The sequence below is a fragment of the Vicia villosa genome, linkage group LG3, assembly GCF_029867415.1.
Source record: "Vicia villosa cultivar HV-30 ecotype Madison, WI linkage group LG3, Vvil1.0, whole genome shotgun sequence".
NCBI lineage: Eukaryota > Viridiplantae > Streptophyta > Magnoliopsida > Fabales > Fabaceae > Vicia > Vicia villosa.
Genome location: NC_081182.1, coordinates 119,628,301 through 119,654,504, shown reverse-complemented (window position 1 = coordinate 119,654,504; position 26,204 = coordinate 119,628,301). Strand labels below are relative to the sequence as shown.

The 26,204-nt window shown below is 36.9% G+C and overlaps 1 protein-coding gene across 1 annotated transcript; it reads right to left on the bottom strand.

The window, feature by feature from the left end:
- Positions 1-1,705: 1,705 nt before the first annotated feature.
- LOC131658877 (uncharacterized) lies at positions 1,706-2,470 on the bottom strand. The gene has a single exon (XM_058928126.1). The coding sequence runs from the start codon at positions 2,468-2,470 to the stop codon at positions 1,706-1,708; it is 765 nt and encodes a 254-aa protein (XP_058784109.1).
- Between the last annotated feature and the right edge of the window lie 23,734 nt (positions 2,471-26,204).

Below are 26,204 nucleotides of genomic sequence, written 5' to 3'. Positions count from 1 at the left end.
TCTCATACACCAAATACTCCATGTTGTTGCTATCCAAATGGTGAAAATCTTAGCTTTGATGCTAACCCTCTTTACCTTTTCAAGAATGGGACCTAAAGCCATAAATTTTGCTAAAGATAACAGAGAATCAGCCCCCAGCCAAACAAAAATTTTGCGCCAGATTGTTAATGCCACCGAGCATTCAAAAAACATGTGATTTATAGACTCCGGATGTTCCTCACAAAACAAGCAAGCGGACAAAGAAATGTTAGGGACTCCCCTTCGGATCAGCTGGTCTTTAGCAGGAAGTTTCTCATCCAATAGTCTCCAAGAAAAAACCTGGATACGGATTGGAATTTTAAGATTCCAAACAGCTTTCATCCATCCGACAGTGATTGGAGGCCAAGCAGATTCTTTGGCTTCCTCCGCCTGCATAGTAACATTAGACACCTTAAACTCTCCGGTGGCGTTCAAATTCCAAACGTGCTCGTCCTCTTCCTCGGTGTCCAAGATAACCAGATGCAACCTAGCTTGAAGCTCCCTCCACTGATGCTACACGGGATCCCTACTGAGAGCAGCCGCGGACAGAAACAATCCCTGCACAGAGACAGAATAAGAACCAAACAGGCACTGCGTGTTCCAGCGAGTGTCGTCTCCCTAGGCCTGCAAAAAGTCCTCAACCGAAGATAGTTTTTTGGTTGATAAATCATACAAATATGGAAATGAGGCCCGAATTGTTTGATTTCCCAACCAAATACTATCCCAAAAAAAGGATGTTTTACCGTTTCTCAAACGACAATTAACAAAACTTGAGAAGCCTTCCTCTAAACCTCCTATATTCACGTTGTTAGTCATGACATCTCTCCACCATATAGAATCGTCTTGACTAAGAATATCTCTGGTATTCTCTTGAACCTTGAGTTTTGGATTAAGATACCTTAAGTCAATGAATCTCCTCCAAATAGCTTCTTTCTCCGTAAGAATACGCCATTTCCATTTAAGTAGAAGCGCTTTGTATATGTCACTCACATCCCTAATCCACAAACCTCCTTCATCCTTTGACTTGCAAACTATCTCCCATCTAACCCAATGAATACTCCTTTTATTCGCGTCACCGCTCCACAAAAAATTGCTTTGGATCTCTCTTATCTCTTGAATGATATTCTTCGGGGCTTTAAAGAAAGATAAGGAGAAAGTAGGGATAGCGTTTAGAACCGAATTGATTAGGGTCAACCTTCCCCCAATAGAAATGTTCCTCCCTTTCCAAGATGATAATCTCTTCTTGATGTTGTAAATAAGATCCTTCCAAGTCTTTTTTCTTCTAGGATTAGCACCCACCAAAATGCCTAGGAATTTAAAAGGGAAAGTTCATTTTTTGCAAGCGAGGAATGAAGTAGCCAAATGCATAATCCAATCACTCACATTAACTCCTAAAACGTTGCTTTTGTTGAAATTGATTTTTAGCCCCGACGCAATTTCAAAAGCTCTCAAAATCACTTTCAAACTCCAAAGATTATCAAAAGATGGCTCCCCTAAGATGACGGTATCGTCCACAAATTGAATAATGTCGACTACCTCTACCTCCGCTTCACCGTATCTAAAAGGTTTATAATCCCTCACTTCAATCGATTTATTGACGATAGAAGTTAATCCTTCCATAACCATAACGAAAAGTAAAGGCGACAACCGATCTCCTTGGCGTAAACCTCTTTGAGCCGAAAATTCTTTAGTAGCGTTCCCCGACCTTCTCTAAGTTAAGGTCAGTCCACCCATAAATCTCCTTGTTCCACCAAGCAAGTCTCTTCTTTAGAATTCTCAACTTCTCTACCAAGCAAAAATCACCTCTCCCTTTTATGTCAATGATGTTCCACTCCTTTTTAACAAATGAGTTAGAATCTACATGATCAAACCATGAGTTGATGAATCTAAAGGGTTTTGGGCCCCAATTTCGACTCTTATCTTTCAACCAAATCAAAGCGTGATCCGAAACATCTCTTTCACCAATGAATTGGCCTTCCACCTTCCAATCATCAATAAAGTCTTCCGAAAGGAGGAATCTATCGATCCGGCTCATGGCTTTACCGTTACTATTGAACCAAGTGAATTTTCCTCCAATTGTTGGAAGATCCACCAAATCCATTTCTTCTATAAAGGCATTGAACTCCGACATCTCCCTTCTATAGTTCCTTCCTGATTTACCAACTATTTCCTCCAAAGATGAAATAGAGTTGAAGTCACCTCCTATGCACCAAGCTCCCTTCTCATTTTTCATCTTGAACTCTATCAATCTCTTCCAGGATTCCATTCTACGATTAATATCACACGAAGCGTAAACATTGACAAAATAAATCAACTTTCCGTTCTTCTCCACACAAAGGCCAAGGTAACCTTGCCCTTTAAAACTAAAGACCAGATTGAAAAGGTCCTTCTTCCACATAGTTAACAAACCTCCGGACGCCCCGACCGCCTCCAAAAAGGACCATTCCACCATATCATCTCCTCATAAATATCTAACGATGCCACTGTCCATATTACTCAATTTGGTCTCCTGAATAAAGCTAATATCTACCTCCCCTTTCCTGTTGAAATTGCCAACTCTCTTTCTTTTAGCACTGTTTCCACCTCCTCTCATGTTTAATGAAAATACTATCATTTAACAACCAAACTATTTTTCCCCTTTGATTGTAACTCCTCTTTTTTCTCCCGTCTCTCTAACTCCCCTAGCTTACTAACAGGATCAAAGTCCGAAGACACATTAGAAATTCCCAGCCTAATCATAGAGTTCCATAATCCTATCGAAGCTTTACTCAAAACATCATTAACTATCCTAGAGTTGCAATTTCTTATATCAGAATGATTCAGAGATTCACTGGAAAGAGGTAGAGCCCCAGGGAGAAAGTTATTTTTAGAAAATGAATTGGAACCTGGAATGGAACCTGGAAGAGAGGTGCGCAGCTCCTGCCTAGTAGGTTCGCAAATCTCCGCCGGATAAACAAAATTCTCCACCACCGAACCTAGATTAAGAACTTCTCTCATCTTTTGCGCACCTTTCTGGAATTCTTCGTTTTACCAATCTTCTCCGCTTCCCCTGTCTCCGTAAATGTCTCACGATCTGGGATAGAAGCAATTAGGGACTTCTTCCTAATGACTCTTTCAGTTGAAACTCGTATTGGGCTGAATAGACCTCTGTACAGTACTTCTAAAGGGTCAAAAGTTGGGCCATGTACAACCTCTACAGATGGGCCATTCCTTTCTTCTTCTTTTGGGCCTTTTGTGAAGAAACAAACTTTATTCTTGGAAGGCCCATTAGAGAGAATAGGTGAGGATTCCACCTCAGAAGGAACAATGACAAAAATACTTACGGGCCCTTCCCTTTTTAGAATCGTCACTTCCTGCTCGCTAGGATGAGGACCTGCTTTCTCTAGACTACATGCTACATGACTCAAAGAAAGAGAGGGTAAACTTTCTATGTTGCTTAATCTCTCAGATCAAAGCGGTGAAGATTCCTTAAACTCTACACCATAATAAACGCCCTCTTCACATTCGGCAGCTGGGCAATCTTTTACCGTTTTCTTGGGTAATTCCTTATCAAACTTTTGAAAGTCAGAGTTGTCCTTTTTAGAGATATCACCTACTTTTGTACCTCGAACCTCTCCCAAAACCTCCAACCCTTCAACTCCCTTTTTTTCCCAATTCAGAAGAAGAAACACTACCTGAGTATTCCGATGAAGCGTATGAGGCACCGCCGGAATTATCATGCTCTTCTAAAAGAACCTGAGATTCCTCTATCAGCATAATGTTGGACCAAATACCGTCAATACAAACACGAACCTTGTTCCTGATCAGATCTACAGAGTGAGTAAAAACCATTAACTTCAAAACATCCATTATGGCCGGTTTTTGTCTAATGCAATCGAAGCTCGCTACGGTGCCGATGTCAGATAACAAAGAATCCAAGAATTTTTCATTTCTCACATGACAAGGAATGCCGTAACATGAAATCCACAATGCTCTAGCATATTCCACGTCTGATTCCTTCCACATACTAATTTCTTTAAACCATTGGTCTTTCCATTCCCCGCCATCCCTCAATAAAGCTTCTAGATCACCCTCCACCGACTCCTCTAGCAGGCACAAGTTTGGGCCTAAAGGGATAGCCCTAAAAGAGAAAAAACCCTCCTCCAGTAAACTTTGGTTCACTCCATAAGCTAGCCATGGGGAATGAGTGATCCCCACTTTCATGTTTCTAAAAGCTTGCTTCTCTTTCTCGCTGGATGAGAAGAAAAAAGATTTGCAAGCTTTCGTCTTCTCCGAGGAAACTCGGTCAACCTTACCTTTCAGCACCTCCGCAAAACTTTTAGAAGGTCCTGAGCTTTGAAACTTACTGTATGCTCCTTGATTAGATATAATACTTCTCCTCTGTTGATGAACCTTGGCCTGCAAATGACCCTTCTGACCAAGCGAGACAACCTCCTTCCTTTTAATTTTCGAGATGTTAGCTTTCAACTTTCTCCCCTCCAGCCACACATTATCCAGCTTAACCTACAACATTCTAGGATCCATCACATCTAGGAATCTCACAAAACCAAACCTCGATCCCCTCTAGTCCTTTTTAGGTGGAAGAACTATTTCCTCAATCGAACCGAATTCCTTGAACTCAAAAAACAAGTCTTCAGCTCTCCATTTTGCTTCAAAATCTGTTATGAAAAAAGTAGTGGACACACCACCTTGCTTTGATGAACTCTCTTCCTTTGTTTCTAACAACCTTAGTCCACCTTCCTTCAACACTTGTTCTTGCTTGAGCCATAACCCTAACAAAGAAAAAAACTAAACCCTAGCACAACTTCTCTCTCTTACTTTCTCTCTCATCTTTTTAATCTTAAGATCAACTTAGTTTTAAAAATTGTGTAATAACTATTTTGAGATTAAGTACGTTTGTTTCAATTTTTATTTTTGTTGCTACAATTTTAAAAGAAAAAAAGTAATGTTTGAACATCTCTTTTAATTTTGAAATTGAAGAAAATATATTTAGTTGGAGGGATTTTATATTATTAAAATATTTTATTTAAAATGAGTCTTGAATCTATCTCGAGTATGTTATTAAAATATAAAAAAATAAGGGTTAATACCTATTTTCACCCCTATCATATGGGGTTGGTTTGAAAAATCCCCCTGCCAAAAAAAAAAATTGCAAGAATTCCCCTAACATTTGAAGATTCTCTCGTTTTAAATCTTGTAAAATATTTGTTTTCAAAACCAACCTTGCCATTTGAAGATTCGGTCATTTTGAACTTTATAATCTTATAGATTATGTTATTTTAAACCCTCTAGAATATGACGGACAAGGTTGGTTTTACTAAAAAAATAATTTACAGGGTTCAAAATGATAGAGTCCTTCAAGTGGCAAGATTGATTTCAAAAATAAAATTTTTACAAGGTTTAAAACGAGAGAATCTTCAAATGTTAGGGAAATTCTTGCAACTTTTTTTTGGCAGAGGGATTTTTCGAACCAACCATATATGGTAGGGGTGAAAATAGGTATTAACCAAAAAAATTATATATATAGTATACTGTATTTAAATTCTTGCAATGAAGAGTATTATTTCCCGTAAATAGTAAGATGAAAAAAATTATATCAGTCGATTTAAAAAAAAAGAATCTAAAATTATTTTTCAAAATTTCTTATCTTTTATTTTTATAATTAAAAAATTACTAGAAAATATATAAATATTATTCTATAAATTCTATGAAAATATAATATATATATATATATATATATATATATATATATATATATATATATATATATATATATATATATATATATATATATATATATATATATATGTGTAAGTACTTGTTAATTTAAGATATTTGTGTATTTGTCAGGATTTTAACCCGTTAATTTAATTTTTTTGAATATAATTTTAAAATCAAATATGAAAATCAACAGTAGACTTCTCATAAAAGTATTCTTTCTTGTAAATAGTGAAAAAATAATAACATTTATTTTTTAAAAATAGAAAGAACCTAAAATTACTTTTCAAAGTTTCTTATCTATTTTTGAAATTATTAAATAATTACTAGAAAAATATCATTCTCATATGATACGTCATATATATATATATAGGGATAGGATCAAATGACACCAAGGTGTCAAAGTTTAATTTGACACCAAAATCTCAACCGTTAAAAGAATTGATCTAACGGTGATAGTAAATGTAATAAAATAATAATAAAAAATATTTAGCATATTTTTCTCCTAAAAAATAGGCTATTTACCATCACCGTTTGATCAATTATTTTAACGGTTGAGATTTGGTGTCAAATTAAACTTTGACACCTTGGTGTCATTTGATCTTATCCCATATATATATATATATATATATATATATATATATATATATATATATATATATATATATATATATATATATATATATATATATATATATATATATATAATTCAATTTGACAATGAATCTGAAATATTAGAATCCATCTAATGATTAAAAATAATAAATAATAATTTTCTCTTTCCACATTTAATTACTTATTATTTTTAGTCATTAGATAAAATTGAATTAGTTGTCAAGATGTTGCGTAAGTTATAATAACTCCCTCCTATTATTTATTATTTTTAATCATTAGATGGATTCTAATATTTCATATTCATTCTCATATATATATATGTATATATATATATATATATATATATATATATATATATATATATATATATATATATATATGTATGTATGTATATATATATATGTATGTATGTATGTATATACATACATACATATATATATACATACATACATATATATATATGTATGTATGTATATATATATATATATATATATATATATATATATATATATATATATATATATATATATATGTTAGGGGTGTTTCCAGTGTAGTTTGAATCGATTTTGAAGTAAAAATTTATCTGATTCAATGAAAAAAATATTTGCGGTTCGGTTTGGTTTGGTTTTGGATGATTGATTAAAAAAATATGATTCCATCTGATCCAATTTCACGTTGTTTAATTTGGATCAATTTTCAGATATCCAAATTATAAATTATAATATTTATTAAAATTATAAAAATGTTAATAAATAATAAATTAAATATAATATATAACACATAAATATTAAAAATTAATATTACAAAATGAAAATAATAAATTTCGGTTGAAACAAATGAAATAAAAAAATAAATAGATTAAACTAATTTAATAAATAGTATTAAAACTATCATGTACACTATTAGTGATATAATGTACACATATAGTGTACACGATAGTTTATGTTTATAATATTTTGTTTGATAGGTTAGTCTTGTTCTTTCTCATGACATTATGTTGTTTTTATTGCTATGGAGTGACTAATTGTTTTCTGTTAAAGGAGTTGTTTTTCTCAGTTTCTCAAAGCACAGGTGCAAAATTGCAAGTTTATGTATAAAAATATCACTTTTTCAATATTGAAAATTATGAGAAATTGGATCAAACTCTGCAATAGTCGAAGGGTAGCTTCTTGATTTGACAATTCGACAAGTTCATAGCATATCCTCGAAGTCTGTGCTCATACTGTAGTCGAAGTATGCTGGGGTTATTAGCTTGTGTAATGGGTCTGTGTGAAAAAACCTTTAATTTAGTGTGTTAGTTTTCTTATAAATAGCATAATTGTTTCTCATCATTGCATAGTAGAAATCTTAATTAGGGTGAGAGAGGTTATTTGTTATTCTATAACACTTGTAATCTTGTTTCAAAGAGAAAGTAAAAAATAACAGTTTATAACCAATTCATTGTGTTTTTCTTGATTCCCCACATTATGATTTATTTAATTAATAAGTCCACTTATGTTTCACATGAAGCCATTCTAACCCGAAACTATTAATAAAAAATATTATAATACTATGCCATAATTATAATACTATACCATAAGATATCATTCTAAATTATCTTTCCAACGCATCTAACCGCGTCTTAATCGGAGTTACAGAACTCAAAATAGATTTATGCTCATGCTATCACTAAATCCGAATGGCATAAGAAGATACACATAAAACAACTTTTCGTACTTTCGATGGACACTGTGAGTTTCTTGTCATGCCCTTTGGCTTGACAAAACGCACCCTCAACTTTTCAATCAGCTATAAACGATCTGTTGCGCCCTTACCTACTGAAATCCTCGGTTTTTTTTTGTGGGATGCGAACTGACTCTTCTTTTATTTTTGAGTTGTGAAAATCAAAGAGTCGCCACCGACTTTTATTTTATCCAATTAAGGAAAGGTTTATAAAAGAAACAGAAAAAGACCTTAAAGAGATTTTGGGTACGGGGGTAGGTTATACAAAGGGAAGGTGTTAGCACCCTTTGTATCCGTGGTTATCCATGGGCTCTTAATTGCTTAGCTCACTTGTTTGAATCGTTTGTTTTGCTTGAAATGCTTGTATGTGGTTTTAAATATTTTGTAAAGAGTTGACTTTGTAATGATCCTTGTGCGGATGTATACAAAGTGTTTATCTTTCGAAAGATATTTTGATGGTTCGAAAAAAAGATTTTTAACTTCGTAATGATCCTTGTTTGGATATATACAAAGTGTTGTCTTTTTGAAAGTTTGTTTTGGAAAAACAGTGATATGTGAGAACTTTTGTTGTTTTTGATTGAGCAAGCAATTAGGAGGTATACCCTAAGTTTATAAGGTTCTTTCCTATTTCTTTAGAAAATTTTCCTTGACTGGATACAGAAGAAAAATTTGAATTGTATTTGAAACAGTAAGATTTGATTTTGAAAAGAGTAACAGAGGGATTACCCTAAGAGATGCAAGTGTGATTGTGTTTTGTTTTCAGATATGTTATCTTTGAGATTAGTGATCTAGCGCTTCAGTTTTATTCTTATCATACACCCAGTTTTATATGTACAGGAATTAAAGTGCGGGAATGTAAAATGCGGAAAGTAAATCTACGCTATTTCATCGATTGTGCGAGAAATGTAAACTACGCTATTTACATGAATTTGACAACCTATACACTTATCTATGAATTTAAATTGCAATAAGATAAAGGGAAAATATTTTTTGATTTTTGGATGGTTGATTTTAATTAAGATTAAGGCATAATTAATTTAATTAAAATGTCAAAAATTAGAAATAAAATTTGAACCTAAAAAATTAAGTCTAATATATGTCCAAGTTGTTTGTTAATTAATTTTAAAATAAAACTATTTTTTTTTTGTGATTTTTCGAAATTGTTTTGGAGATTATTAAGTTAATCAACATATAATTATACAAATAATTATACACGTAAAAAAAACTTAAATATGTAAAAAATTAGTTTATAATATATAAACTTAATTTAATAAAAAGAAAAAAAAATTCTGATTTTTTTGATAGGCTAGAACTAATTAAAAGATAAATATATAAGTATTATCTAATTAATTAAACAAAATATTTTAATTATTAAGAAAAATTAAATATTTTTGTGTCAAAAATTAATACAATATTTTATCACCCTAAAAATATTTTTTGCATATTTTTCTGATTTTTTAAACTATTTTTAAATAATTTTGCAAAAGAAAATTAAATAATATAGAAAATATGTTAAATTTGGATCAAGTGTGGTAGACCGGAGGGTCTATGGTATGGAAGGCGTGATCAGGTGCATTGGAACTTGAATTAATGAGATCTGAGGGCTTCAAATGATAGGGTGCATCCTAAGTGTGTGGGATTAAAAACACTGGATCTGCCAGTTTAAAAATTTTCACGTGGGACCAGGATTTAAACCAGAGCCAATCAGAGCTCTTTCCTCCGCCACGCAAGCCTTGACCTAGTCAAGGAAGTCAGCAACGCCGGAGTCAACCCTCCGGTCGTCTTCTCCGGCGACCTCAGCCTTCCACCTGCAAAAACAAGGACAATAAACGTTCAAAAGGAACCCTACCCCCCTAATTCGAGGGCTGCGATTCCATTGGTGATGGTTTTGTGGCCTGAAAGTTCTTGGTTCATGAGATACGAAGCTTCTAACACAAGCTCGGTCAAAAATGGTGGAACCTGTTTCAGGCACCTAATCCTACATGTTCCACGTTAGACCTGTTATATTTTACCACACAAACACATTAGAATTGTTAGTTCTTATTAAAACTAAGTACACATACGAAAACGAAAATCACATATGTATGAACATGAAGAACCATATACATGCGTTCTGGGTATTGTAGGACTTGGTTAAGGTCTCAATCTTACTCTATATGATCCCAGAAGATGATTTGGATGATTGTTTTTTATTGATGTAAGCTAGAAATTACAAAACAAAAATTACAAAGTGTTTGATATTTTTGAGTTTTTTGAAGGTGTTTTCTAGGCTATGCTTTCGTGTGTCCTCTATTGCTGATAGTCTCCAAGCCATTTATAAGTAATATGAGTGCTGAAATCTTAAGCTACCAAGCTCTTGAGTGTCTTTGAACTTTTGATATTTTTAATAATAAAAACTTTGAAAATCTTGGCCATTGCTTCAATTTTCTTCACCCCTCTTGCCATAAGTCTTCTGTACCTCTATGCTGCAGAACTTGGATCAAACTTGGTGACTCAAGCTAAGGACAAAAGCCTTGAATCGTTATCTTGAACCATTTCTTTTTTAATTTAACTTTAAATGAAATAAAATTAAATTAAAAAAGAAATAAAAATGTCATGGGCCTAATGTTGGTCGTGGGAGCCATTTAACATCATTAGAAACATGTTTGGATCATGAATGCTTGGGCCCTTTTGGAAAAGAAACCATTTTTATCAATGTTGGTTTCATGCATTTTCCCAAAAAATAGCCAACTTCAACAAGGCATAACTCCCTCAATTTTGATCATATGAAGGAGTTCTTGTACTTTTTAGAAACCTCAAGATGTCCTCTACAAGCTACTTTGGAAGCTTTTTTGCATTTGGAGAAGTTATCTTGATGTTATGGGCTTTGACAAAAAACCATTTTTTGTTGACTTTGAAAATGACCTGTAATGTCTTGGCTTATATTTTCCAAATGGTAAATCCAATGACCATGGTACCAATTTCATTTGAAAGATAATTGAATTTCCTTCAAAATAAGTTTTGGTTGGAATTTTTTGGATGAACAAGGAGAGAGTTATGGTCGGTCAAAGTTCAGTTGACTTTTTAGGAGAAAACCCTAATTTTGAAACTTAGAGTTTTGTCGATTTCTGAACTTTTCTTGATGAATTATGATCAACCATTGATCAAATGATAAATCTTTTGACAAAATATGGATGTTGACAAAAAAATTCATTTTTTTGACTGTCTGTTGACTTTTCGGTCAAACTGGTCGTCTGTTGACTGTTTGAGTTGTTGACTGTGCGTCCGAGCGAATCGAAGTTTGAAAATTTGTCTGGTGGTACTTTGAGACATATGGAGATCCATGAAATCCATTTGAGGTCTCAAAAAATCGTTCTCCTGAAAAAACAAAAACCCTAGTTAGGGACTGTTTGTGTTGGAGACAGTTAGGTGTACCTGATTTCTGTGTAGTGTTGAGTCTCTGTTGATCATGTGATTATCAGAAGACTTCTAGAACAAAAATCTTGGAATTTTGAAATGCAAAAGATTGATTTGACTGATGGTATAAACACGGATAATCGTGCTGTCAGCGGGTTTGACTGTTAACTGGTTGTCCGGACATTAACGTAACAGTTAAAGTGAAAACTTAACAGTTAAAGTTAATTTATTCTTTTTGTTTTTGTTGTGTTAATGGTGAAAATTATTTACATGAGTTGTTAGAAAAACACAAACATAATAAATAAATAAAATATACTGTACGCGAACGAAATTACTGATAATAATCTTGAGAAGGATTTAATGCACAGAAAAATAAATATTTAACTAGCAATAAACACACATAATATCATCTCGATAATTAAGTGACAGTACAATAGACAATACAATATTTAATACTGACAACACAAATATTACATAATATAACGAACAGTACGACAAATATAATGAACGGTACGTTATTTGAAAGCGAAAGATACGACAAACTTTAAGTATGACGATTAAAAACCCATGCTATAAACAACAATATATAGATGTACGGGAGTGCAAGCATCCCAAATCCGCATTTTTCAGGACTATGCAGACAGAAAAAGGACATGATCACCACAAAAAAAGTGATGACAACAAGAAAAAACGTATCCACCCACTTTGCCATTTCTGCCGGGGAAGAAGAGAAAATAATTATGAGATAGTATGATAGAAATTTGGGAGATGAGTGAAATTTGATGTGAGAATTTATGGAAAAAATGAGGGGTATATATAGAGTGAAAAGAAGGATGGAGACGTTGGGGGAATGAAGTGATACCGTACAAAAAAAAAGTTTGAGTGGTAGTAGGATTTAAAAGAAAGTGTATGGAATAAAGATAGGATTTGATTTGAAAGAAAGAGATTTGAAAAGAAAGGAAAAGATTTGAAAACAATAATATAGTACAAAAATTAGTGGGAAACAAAACCAATAATAATTTAACTGTTACCAGTACAGTCTGAAAAATTTAATTCTGTACCAATTGCGTCAGTATTATTTATCTGAAAATAAATCTCAAATAAACAGCGTGTGAAGTGATAAACAGTATTTGGCGTTTGTGTAAGAATAAATTCAACAGCGAACCCAAAATACCGTATAAAAAATATCCTAAAAACTGAGTATTCATAAAATCAGGATATTTATGAAATAAAATCCAAGATTATATGAAACTCCCAATTTTTTAGACAGAAGTTTGTTGCCTTCTCTCTAAAAAAAGATGCAGGCAAATTTTGGGGTATAACAGTTGCCCCTATTCAATCTTCTTAAACCTGAAAAGACTGATTGGAATCTGAAGGTAGAAGATGATTGAATATTTAGATGTCCTGAAAATTTGCACTTACCTCCACCGGAAGTGATGTTGGAAATTGCATTGAATATGGCTTGAGAAATATCGTTGGCGGATTAAAACATTACCTAAGATGGGCTTTCAGATGCCATCTAGTGAATGTATTGATGGTTTGTTCATCAGAATGAATCCATTGATTATATCTTGATGAAGGATTTAAATCTCTGTGTTGACCGTTACAGAACCGTCTGAGGTTACCGCTTTAAATCTTGGAGGTTGATCATTATGGAACTGTCCCAAGTTTCCGCTTTAGATTTTGAATGTTGATCGTTACAGAACCGTCTGAAGTTTCCGCTTTAGATCTTGAAGGGTTGAGTGTTTAAGGAACCGTCTGAGGTATTGAATTAAATTTTGAATATTGATCATTATGGAACCGTCCGAGGTTTCCGCTTTAAATCTTGAAGGTTGATCATTATGGAACCGTCCGAGGTTTCGACTTTAGATTTTGAATGTTGATCGTTATGGAACCGTCCGAAGTTTCCGCTTTAGATCTTGAAGATTGATTTCTTTAAGGAACCGTCTGAGGTATCGACTTAGATCTGAAGGTAGATCATTAAGGAACCGTCCAAGGTATCGACTTAGATCTGAAGGTAGATCATTAAGGAACCGTCCAAGGCATCGAATTAGATCTGAAGGATTTGAAGTTGTTTATTCGATTGTAGTATAGCCTGGAAGCGTCAGAATGAGTCACCATTAGACTGTATCTACTTTGCTTATTTAGAGTTGATAAGTTGTTTGGAAAGAGAGATCTCTTCAGATTGAATCTTTGGTTCTGAGAGGAATGCTTGTCTAGACAGAACCCAGGAGAATATTGCATGTGATTGAGAATAACTTGCTGAGGATATTCGTTCACCTGAAAAAAACAAGTTAGTGACATGCAATGTCATGATGCATGTACATGTTGAGATTCTCAAACTAAATGAAAATCGTGCATGTTATGTATGCGTTTGTCATGAAAAATTATATGCTATGTATGAATATGCATATAACGTATGATGTATGGACATGACTTATGCAATTTAAAGCGTATCAAACTTCTGGTTGGGAAAATAAATCCATGCTTGTTATTTTGGAAACGATGGCATTATGACCGTTGATGATCTTTGCTATATTGTTCGAGTACACTCAGCTGGGGGAACTTCCTTACGGACCAAGATGCTCTGTTGAGGGATCTTTGACTACCGCTTGGGGATGAAGGTAATTTGAAGGTTCTGATTTTGATGCACCTTGACTGGGAATAAGAGAGATGGGTAATCCTCCGATGTACTATTTGATCAAGCCTTTGTGTGGAGGATCCAACCTTCTGGGGATAGTAATCTTGAACAACCCTGTTGGGGAATGAGGAGGATGAACAATCATCCGATGTAATATCTATCCCAGCTTGGAGATAAGGCTTTTTGAGTCATTTTGTTAGAGAGGGAAATCTCATCGAGGATTCTGCAGAGAAACGTATCTCTGTTGGGGAAGCGTTTCTTTTGTTTCCCGTACTCAATGTCGGTGATAAAATACTCCGTCGGGGAATTAATTGGGCCTTGCTTATCCGGGGATAACTCCTTGAAGATTGCTCTGTGGGGGGATATTCCCATGTTCCTGGTTTTGGGATGATGTCCAGATTATTGGGACATTACCTGAATGCTATTCCTGTTTTTTCTTATAAACATCAATCATATTCAAATGCATATGTTCATTTAAAATTATCCTTGGGAGGTTTACGCGTTCAAAACAGAAAAGGTGAAAACATTGATTTTGAGCATGGATTGTATTGATTTGAAAGAGAGCCATAATAGGCTAATTAGTACAAGGAGACAAAAATCCTAGTAGTAGGAAGTTGTCATAAAACTTTGAGAAATACTTATAAAGGAAAATAGCTATGTGAAAACAATCCAGTCGAGTTTCAACTCTGTTATTGTCAATCTGTCTTCGAGTATCTCATCACTCACTTGTTGGAAGAAAATGATCGGACTGATTGGTGCCTTTCGGACTTTGATGTGTTGAACCTTGAATGTGAATCAGTAGTCAAATGGGACATAGTCGTGCGCTTTATTCCCTAACTTATGCCTAGGCCGCCTTTTCAGGTTTTCAGCCTACCGGGATAATTTTTATATATTTTTTAGTCTCTAATTTTTGCATGGATTGCCCTTTCAGGTTTTTAATCCACCGAGACGCCCATTTTTTTTGCCTAAGTCGCCCTTTCGGGTTTTCAACTTAGCGAGCTTTTCTTTAAGCGAAGTACTTTTTGACTATGTCCGCATTTACAGGGTGTGGGAAATCCTCGCAATCCATAGTGGTAAGCAACATGGCTCCGCTGGAGAATACCTTCTTGATTACAAATGGTCCCTCATAAGTGGGAGTCCACTTGCCCCTAGGGTCGCCCTGTGGTAAGATGATACGTTTTACAACCAAATCACCGATTTGATATGCCTGATTCTTGACTTTCTTGTTGAATGCTTTGATCATACGTTTCTGGTACAACTGGCCGTGACAAATAGCCGCAAGCCTCTTCTCATCAATCAAGTTTATCTGGTCCAACCGAGTCCGAATCCAATCGTCTTCGTCTAGATCGGCTTCTTTCATAGTCCTTAGGGAAGGAATCTGAATTTTAATTGGAAGAACTACCTCCATACCATAGACTAAGGAGAATGGAGTTGCCCCTGTTGAGGTACGTGCTGATGTGCGATAACCATGAAGAGCAAAAGGTAACATCTCATGCTAGTCTTTGTAGGTTACTGTCATCTTTTGTATGATCTTCTTGATGTTCTTGTTGGCAGCTTCCACCGTGCCATTCATCTTTGGTCGATGTGAAGGCAAGCTTCTACAACACTATGTTTTGATGAAGACAACTATCATAAGTATGCATCAATAAAGGATGAGCAAAAAGATCAAATAAGCAATGGATCAAGTTTTTTTTAAAAGAAACAAGATTCAAGATTTCCTCAATGGTTTCAAGCTTGGTTGATCTAAGGTATTAAGGTTTATGGCAAAGCAAGTCTATTAATGCATAACAAGTGTTTTCAAACATATATACATCATCTATAAATCTTACATACATCTTAGAATCATTTCAAACCTTTCCATAAGGTTTTGTGAGTTTTTCATTCTTAGGAACCGGGTTCCAAATTGGAGGAACCGGTTCCCCATGACCTCTGCCAACTTTTATTTACGCTAAAAGAGTCAGGAACCGAGTTCCAGATTTTGGGAACCGGTTCCCCAGTTCAAAATTTGAAATTCTTCTTAACGTTGGGTTAGGGAACCCGAGTTCCATATTTTGGGAACCGGTTCCTCTGTGCGCAGTTTGAAAAATTATATTTTTTCCAACAGCTTTATGCCATACCTCTTCACCCTTTGTATTTGCAACCTTCCATGGATTATGATCTTTTGTAGGGGTGTTTTAGAGGCTATAAAACTCAGAATTTCAGATTTATCAAATCACCTCTTTTATTCAAAAATTCATACAAATCTTATACATCAAGAAATATTCATATAAACACCAAGTGTCATATACTTCAAATTTCATTGAAACCTCTTGCATATATTTTCTGTTAATATTGCAAAGAAACATTTCATACCATTCATAAACACTTGTGTTACATTAAAAGATTTGTTTACTTGAAAGGGAAGATCAATCAAGTGACTGATTCATTGTATCAAAACTTCTACTCAAAATATATTTTGTTATTATTGACTTGCTATCCAGGATTGTTGGAAGCAAGGGTCTTTGATTAGTGAGAGGATTGTTCTCATAATCAAGTTAGTAAATCCAAGAGGATTGTTCTTGGTGGTTGAAATCTTGTTGTCCAGGATTGTTGGAAACAAGTTAGGCACTTTGAGAAGATTGTTCTTATAAGTGGTCTTAGTGAAAAATCCAAGAGGATTGTTCTTGGTGGTTTTGTTAGAAGATTGTAGGAGGAGTCTTGGGATTAGGCTTGTACAAATATCTAACAATAGTGAAATCTCTTTCGTGTTTGAAAGGGGACTGGAGTACTCTCGGATTGTGACGGGAACCAGTATACATAATTGTGTTCTTTACTTTTCCGCAATTTATCGCTTTCATCACTATTATCAAGAAAAGAAAAGAACCATTCAAAAACCTTCAAACACTTAACCAAAAATAAGTACAAGTATTCTAAAAACCGGATAAATCTTTGAAAACCTAATTCACCCCCCCTCTTAGGCGCACTCTTAAACTTACAGTCGATATGGGGATGAATTATGATGTATGATCTGGAACTGCGTGCAGAGTTCGGTAATCATCCTGTTGTTTAAATTTGTGCCATTGTCTGTGATGATCCTTTCAGGGATGCCATACCGACAAATGAGATTATGCTTGATAAACCGGGCCACAACATTCTTGGTGACTGAAGCAAACGAGGCTTCCTCTACCCACTTTGTGAAGTAATCAATAGCGACCAGGATAAAACGATGTCCGTTGGAAGCAGTAGGCTTGATTTCTCCAATCATATCGATGCCCCACATTACAAAAGGCCAAGGAGCCATCAGGACGTTTAATGGGACTGGAGGTACATGTACTTTGTCGACATATATCTGGCATTTGTGACAAGTTTTGGAGTGATGGTGGCAGTCTGTCTCCATGGTAGACCAATAATAACCTGCTCTTAAGATCTTTTTAGCCATTGTATGTCCACTTGAATGAGTACCAAAGGCACCATCGTGTATATCTTCCATAATCTGTTCCGCTTCCTTCTTGTTCACACAACGAAGCAAAGTCAAGTCATGGTTGCGCTTGTACAGGATTCCATTACTTAGAAAGAATTTGACAGCAAATCTTCTTAGAAACTTTCTATCATTAATGGATGCCCCTTCAGGATATTCATGGGCTTCGAGATATATTTTTACTTCATGGAACCATGGTTTTTTTTCCACTCCTTCGGTATCAATCTCATTGCAATAGGCTGGTTCATCCTGTTTGTAAATGGTGATCATTGGCGCCTCATTATCCAACCTGACTTTGAACATAGATGACATGGTAGCTAAGGCATCAGCCAGTTGATTTTCTTCTCGCGGGATATGTTCAAAAGTGATTTCTTCAAAGTAAGGAATCAAACTCAGCACATATTCTTTGTAAGGAATTAGATTCGGGTGCTTCGTGTCCCATTCCCCTTTAACGTGATAAATTACAAGGGCCGAGTCTCCGTAGACCTCCAAGAACTTGATTCTCAGATCGATTGCAGCTTTGAGACCCAGAATACATGCTTAATACTCGGCTATATTGTTAGTGCAGTTGAAACATAATCTGGCAGTGAATGGTGTATGTCCTCCTGCAGGAGAAATGATCACAGCTCCGATGCCATTGCCAAGTGCATTAGAGGCTCCATCAAAAACCATAGTCCATCGGGATCTTGGCTCGGGTCCTTCCTCTGGTCCGGATAGTTCGTAGTCAATAACTAGCATAATATCTTCATCTGGGAAGTCAAAGTTCAATGCTTGATAATCATCCACTGCTTGATGAGCCAGATGATCAGCTACCACACTTCCTTTGATCGCCTTTTGCGAAGTGTACTGGATGTAATACTCTGTTAAGATCATTTGCCATCTTGCTATTCTTCCAGGGAGAGCAGGTTTTTCGAACACATATTTGATAGGATCCATTTTAGAGATCAGCAAAGTGCTATGGTTTAGCATATACTGTCTTAGTCGGCGAGCCGCCCATGCCAAGGCACATCAAGTTTTCTCGAGCAGTGAGTATCTTGTTTCACAATCAGTAAACTTTTTGCTAAGATAGTAGATTGCATGCTCTTTTCGGCCAGACTCGTCATATTGCCCCAGTACACACCCCATTGAGTACATTATCAGAGGTCTTCCTTCCATTGGCGGTAACAAGATTGGTGGTTTTTGAAGATATTCTTTGATCTTATCAAAGGCTAATTGGCATTTGTAGTTCCATCTTTCTACTTGATATTTCTTCAATAATTTGAAGATTGGCACACAAGTAGTAGTCATATGGGCAATAAATCTGGCGATGTAGTTCAGACGTCCCAAGAATCCTCTGACTTGTTTCTCGGTACGGGGTACGGGCATTTCTTGAATGGCTTTGACCTTGGCAGGATCAACTTCAATACCCTTGCTGCTGACGATGAAACCTAAGAGTTTACCGGATCTTACTCCAAAGGTACACTTATTCGGATTCAGTCGCAACCTGTACTTCTTGAGTCTGTCAAACATCTTGTGCAGATGACCCAGATGTTCTTCTTCGGTGTTGGACTTTGCAATCATATCATCCACATAAACCTCTATTTCCTGATGAATCATATCATGGAACAGAGCTACCATTGCACGCTGATACGTTGCTTCTGCATTTTTTAAACCAAAGGGCATTACTTTGTAACAAAAGGTTCCCCAGGGTGTTGTGAAGGTTGTTTTTTCCATGTCTTCGGGCGCCATCTTGATTTGATTGTAACTTGAGAATCCATCCATGAAGGAAAATATCTTGCATTGTGCAGTATTGTCAACCAGTACATCGATGTGAGGTAAAGGGAAATCATCTTTGGGGCTTGCCCGATTCAGATCTCTGTAGTCTACACACATTCTGACTTTCCCGTCTTTTTAGGCACGGGCACGATGTTAGCTATCCATGGAGGATAACTCACAACTTTTAGAAAACCAGAGTTGAATTGCTTCTCAACCTCGTCTTTAATCTTCTTGGACATATCGGGCCTACTTCTCCGCAGTTTCTGCTTAACTGGAGTGCTACCTTCTTTGATTGGCAGGCGATGGACCATAATATCCGTGTCGAGGCCAGGCATATCTTCATAGGACCAAGCGAATATCTCAACATAGTCTTGTAACATTTGAATCAGTCTTTGCTTGACACTGTCTTCTAAATCAGCCCCTATCTTGACTTCTTTCTTTTCTTCGTCACTGCCCAGGTTGATAACCTCAATTGGCTCTTCATGCGGCTGTATAGTCCTTTCTTCTTATTCTAATAGCCTTGCAAGTTCCCTAGGTACTTCACAATCTTCCTCACTTTCGTCCTCAGTTTGGTAGATCGGATTTTCAAAGTCATGACTGGCAATAGCAGAATCGTTATCAACAGGATCCAGAGTGAATGTGAATCTGCATTTATTATGTGGGTGTGTGTAAGAACACATAGCTATTTGAAAATGAATAAAGTAAAGAAAGAAACAAAAAGGATCGCAAAATTTGAATATGCAAACGTCCCGTGATTTTATTGAATGAACATATGATCATGGTATGACAAACCCTTATAAAAAGGACCAGTGTGCTTCGGGAAAAGCACATGGCTTTTAAGTTCATGGTTCGATAGTACAGGAACCATTTTATTTTTGAACATATAAACAACGAAAACAGGAAATTGCATTTACTCCTGATCAATGGAGATAACATCTTCAGCTTCCCAGTTATTCAATCCATTGTTGTGAGTAGGGAATATCCAGTTGCTCCAATTGCAGTTGTCTTCTTCGTCTTCCACAACATTGACTTCTTTGGTGACGAGATAAGCTGTTGATCCTTCAGGATGAGCAAGATACTCTGCTGGATACGAGATCCCGGGCTGAGGTACCTCTGTTGGCTGAGAGAGATACTCGATAAGATCGTCCCATCCAGTTGGGATGATGTCTTTGATAGAGACTTGTGCACTCTGGGGAGCAGTGTACTTCACCAGAAAATCATTCTCGCCATTGGGTGTTTCCCAGACTTCTTCAGGAGTGACAGGGCTTGTGAGTGTCATATTGTCTTCGAAATGTTCATCCCATCCAGTTGGGATAATGTCTTCGATAGCGATTTGCGAGCTCAGGGGAGCGGAATACTTCACCATAAAGTCATACTTGCCACTTGGTTCTCCCAGTGTATCCCATACTTCTCTTGGAATAAGTGGACTTTGGTATTGCTTAGCAATGGAACCTGTGATACTTATGTCATCTTCAAACTGATCATCCCATCCAGTTGGGACAATGTCTTCAATGGCAATCAGAGAACTCTGCGGAGCAGTGTACTTCACTAGAAAGTCGTACTTGCCGCATGGTTCTCCCAACGTATCCCAAACCTCCTTGGAAATGGGTGGAACTTTATTTGTATGTTGCTTAGTAATATGGTTTGAGATCACTTCGTCGTCTTCAATAGCATTTACTTCTTGGCTGATGAAATGGGACATTAATCCTCCAGAACGAGGACTTTGATCATTCTTCTGAGTTCCATTAGCATAGCCCATACCTAGCCTATTGAACTTGTAAGGAACATCAAGGAGTTTTCCCCATACTGTGAAACCACCCTCTTCGATCACAGCCTTAGCATCTTTGAGAGAAGCCATTGTTGGAGTTATTCTTGTAGCAGGAGTAGCAGAAATATGTTTGGAAGTAGAGATAGCTGAAGGGACCACCTTAAAAGATTGGCAGGGGGTTTCGATGAATTCTCCATCCACCTCAACATACTTGGAGTTACTCAGGTGGCTAACCACATATTCTTCTTTACCATGAACCGTGACGACCTTGCCTTTTATAGGATATTTTAACTTCTGATGCAGGGTAGAAGTTACAGCGCTTGCCCCATGTATCCAAGGGCGTCCTAGTAAACAGGAGTATGTTGGATGAATTTCCATCACGTAAAAGGTAGAATCAAAGATCTGAGAGCTCACTCTATTTGGAAGCTTAACTTCTCCGTATACTGTTCTTGTTGACCCGTCGAAGGCTCTTACCACAACATCGCTTGGTTGTAACACAACTCCTTCGAAGTCAAGTTTTTCCAGTACTACTTTTGGTAACACATTTAACGAGGAACCATTGTCTACCAGCACATGAGACAAAGTGGTGCCGTTACATTCAATAGAGATGTGCAGGGCTTTATTGTGATTTTTCCCAGCAGGGGTTAAATCAGCATCAGAGAAACCGAGACCGTTATCCACTGTTAGACTGGTAACACAATTTTCAAATTGGTCTACTGAAATCTCTTGTGGTACATGTGCAACTTTCAAGAATTTCATCAGGGCCTTGGCATGAGCTTCTGAATACCTTAGCAGAGATAGCATTGAAATCTTTGAAGCAGTGTGCCCCAGTTGTTCGACAATATTGTAATCACTTTTGCAGATGATTTTCAATATCTCCTCCATTTCTTGCCTCGAAGGATCTTCAACAGTGACTTCAACAGGTGCTTGAACTGGTTCAATTAGTGGCTCTTTGCCTCGAGCATTGTCATCTTGATTAGGAACTGGGACCTGGACTGGAGTAGTAGCAACATTTGGAGAAATTTCTGGCGAAAAGATTCTTCCACTTCTTGTAATCTTACTAGTCCCCACAATATTATCAACAGCTGGATTAGCAAAATTCACGGCCTCTTCTGTCAAGGTGTCTTGTTTAACTCCATGGACATACACATTAGTGCCATAACTCCACGGGACAGCTTTATTTGAGGAATATGGAAATGGAGCCGGATTGGTAATGATTACAGATGCTACTCTGGGTGCAGCAGAAATCTTGAGGGGAACCTTGGTAGGGATTTTCAATGGCACGTTAGAAACCACTGAGACGTCCTCTATCTTTATCCCATTTGAAAAACCTTTGCACAAATTGTCTATAGAAGGGAGATTCTCAAACATAATGATACGACGATCCATCCACTTTTGAATTCCTCTTTTCAGATTTTCACAACCATTGGGTATGTGTGCGCAATAAAAGCAATCAGGGTCACATCCTGGAAATAAACCAGCGTGTATTAGCTTTCTTTTGATTTCAAGGAGCGGAGTTGACAGTTCTCTCACATCATAGATATAAACAGTGTCCATGATAGCATTAACGGTCTTGTCGTGTTTTGGCATAGGCGCAATGATGACATTGGGAGTCTCTGGAGGATCGAATTCAATTTCCCCAGCATCTATCATGTCTTGGATTTTATTTTTCAGGGCTCAACAGTGATCTGCGTCATGTCCTGGACAGTTGGAATGGTATGCACATGTTGCGTCGGGGTGATAACTAGGAGAGGAAGTGTTGACATTCTTCGGAGGGTCTTTCAATGTAATCAAACTTGCCTTTAAGAAGTGCTGCAATGCTTGAGAGATTGGCATGTTGATTTTGGTGAAGTTTCTTCTTGGTGCATCTGGTCGACGCGTATATTTCGGCGGTTGATCTTTTTGAGGTGCAGACGCAGAGATCAGAACAGCCCCTACAGATTGGTGATGCTCACTTTTGTTGCGGCTTTTTTGACTGTGCACTGTATTGACTTCATTTCTCCCACTAATGGGCCTCTTTGTAGTACCAAAGGAGGAGCCTACTTGAATTTTTCCACTTTGAATGCCACTTTCGACACGCTCTCCAGTTAATATCAGGTCAGTGAAACCTGACGACGAGCTTCCCAGCAAATGACTGTAGAAAGGGCCAGTAAAGTGCCCATGAACATGTCGACCAGCTCGTGATCAGATAAGGGAGGTTGAACCCTTCCAGCTAGATCTCTCCACTTTTGTGCATACTCTTTGAAACTTTCTTTTGGTGCCATGGTCATGCCCCGTAGTTGAGTACGGGTTGGTGCAAGGTCAGTGTTGTATTGATATTATTTGTAGAAAGCAGCAGCCAAATCTTCCCAGGTGTGAACTTTTGCACTTTCCAGTTGGTAGTACCACTCGAGTTGTGTACCCAACAGACTTTCCTGGAAGAAATGAATCCACAATTTGGTATCTGCCGTATGAGGTAGTATCTTTCTCACATAGGACCTTAGATTCAGCTTTGGGAAAGAGACTCCATCATACTTTGCAAAGACAGGAACTTTGAACTTTGGAGGAATAACAACATCTGAGACTAGTCCAAGGTCGTTGAATTCTAAACCAGGTATTTTTTATATCTCCATAGCTTTCATGCGTTCTTCCAACTGCTGGTATTTGCTATCACCCTGTTCGTCTTCGGAATGATAATCTTCTTCGTTAGAAGAGAGAGAAGGTTTGGCAGAACCCTGGTTGCTGTGATTGTCTTCTTGATCACCTTCACCGACTACTTCAGGGATCGGCGCCTTTTTGGACCTCCTGGCTGGGATTTTGACTTTCCTCACGAGGTGACTTAAACCTACAGATCTCTTGGGCTTCTTCTTGATCATCAGGGCTTTCAGTTCCTGTTTCCCCTTTGCTAGCTACAGAATTGCTATCTGAACTTGGGCGTTCTGTGCTTCGAGATTCTTGATGCTTGTTTCGGAATCCATCCCTTCTAACTGAAATAAACAGCAAGGAGATGAGAAACCTGTTATGTGAACCTGTTATGCAATGTTTATGAATGAGATGTATATGCAATGTTTTCAAGGATCTTAGAATTTAAATTTGTTTGAACAAAAGAGAAACAAACATTTATTAGTCAAACATTTTATTTCTTTTTTTTCTTTTCTTTTGTCTCTTTTTTTTTTCTTTGCCTCTTTCGGGCTTACAAGATAAAGCAAAATAAAGAAAATAAAGGATTCTTCAAGCCTCCTATGGATGATTTCTCTTTGCACCCAGGAACGTGTTGATCTGCTATTCTTCATGGAGTTGTCTGGTGAGCTCCAACACTTTCCTCTCATAGTCCTGACAGTGTGCTTTGAAGGTGTCCCTTTCTCCTTTTAGTTGAACCCAAGATTTCTGCAGGTCTTCTAGGTCAGTTGGCATGTCCGGATGTAGAATAACTCGAGGTTCCTCCCCTTCGACTTCTAGCTCAATGGTCATAGGTAGGATAGCAAGATATAGCATGATGAACTTCTGAGCACGAGCACACACCCATTTGAGGTAAGGCTCCATGGGAATAGAATTCCATTGTCCTAAAGTCTTGCTTTCTACTTTGTAAACACTGCCCCAAGCATGTATAAACCATCGTCGATATCTTTGGGAATCATCTTCGTAGTCGAACACAATGTCGTGGATGATCATGTCGTGAGGACCATTTCTTCGTGCATATCCAAATTGGCGCAAAGCCAAAGAGGGATTGTAGGTGATCCTCCCTTAATGCCAAGGAGTGGCACATTAGGGTACTCCCCACAATGGTCAATGAGAGTGATGTCTTCTTGAAAGAAGTTGTTCCACCGGATATCTGAATGAGACAAAGACATAATCCTGCGAGACCATTGCATCCTTTGCTCGTTTCTCAACACCGATCTGGGAAGGTGTGATGTAAACCATCTAGCCAGTAGTGGTACACAACACATAAGAGTTCCTCACTTTTTCATGGTACGAGTGTGTAGAGAATGTAGAATGTCTTCCAGCAAAGTAGGTACCGGATTGCGGGTTAAGAAAATGTTGATAACGTGCACACTTATGAATTGGTCGGGATTAGGGAATAAAACCAACCCATAAATCAAAAGAGCCACAACTTCTTCAAAATCTTGGTAACTCCTATCTTTTAATAGTGATCGAGCCTTTCCCATTAAGAACTTAGCAAGCAAACCCTTGACTCCACTCTTTGTTTCCCAATCAGCAGCAATGATTTCTGGCTTTGGGATCTTTTCTAAACCAGTGAAAGGTAATTGATCTCGAACAGGTAACCCAATTAGTTCAGAGAATTCCTCCAAAGTGGGTACTAGCTGGTAATCAGGAAATGTAAAACAATGATGCTCGGGATCAAAGAACTGGAATAGGACCCGTATCATGTCTTCTTCAAATTTTGAGGTAACCAAATAGAGTAGGTGATCGTGCCTCTCAGTGAATTGAGCATTTCTGGGAAATTCTAATATTAAGTCCTTTAGTTCAGATGGTACTGTTGAGATGTTGATTCGGATGTAATTTCTGGTAGCGGGAGCCATTTACCTGCAACAACAGAACAAAGGTAAACTCTTCGATCCTTGAAATGATTAGTGAGAAAATGATATGTTTATGATGCTTATGATGTCATGATGTCAAACATGTGGAAAACACAAACAAATCACACAATAGCCTTAGGTTTAAAGGCTTGCACGAGGTTCATAGGTGATACCCTCCCCACTGAAGTTGAGTTGGTTTAAACCTGTCTTAAAATGGTATTCGGGTTCTATGATCCTTAGAGACAACATCTCAATACGGCACTCGAACGGCCGATCAAAACATTCCTCGAGGATAACCAACTTCGATCAATTTCAAAGCCAGTCACTTAATAGGCCACAAGTCAAGTTCAACTAAAGGTTCTAAGACAAATTAGTGCTTGATGACATTTCAGAAGCCTAACATACTCCTTGATCATTTTCAAGGGATATCAGTACAGACCAAAGTGTCGCACTAACGGTGACTACCAGATCAACCGTATCGGTACATGCCGTACAGTTTCCTTGGTCTATTGTCACATACTTAAGGTATCTCGAGATTCGGGCTAGAATCTTTCACACCAGTAAATTCAATACCCAAACAAACCTTTGAAAAATAGA

What these genes read in the sequence shown, in the direction of transcription:
- LOC131658877 (XM_058928126.1), bottom strand. Translation starts at nt 2,470, where the DNA reads ATGGTGGAATGGTCCTTTTTGGAGGCGGTCGGGGCGTCCGGAGGTTTG.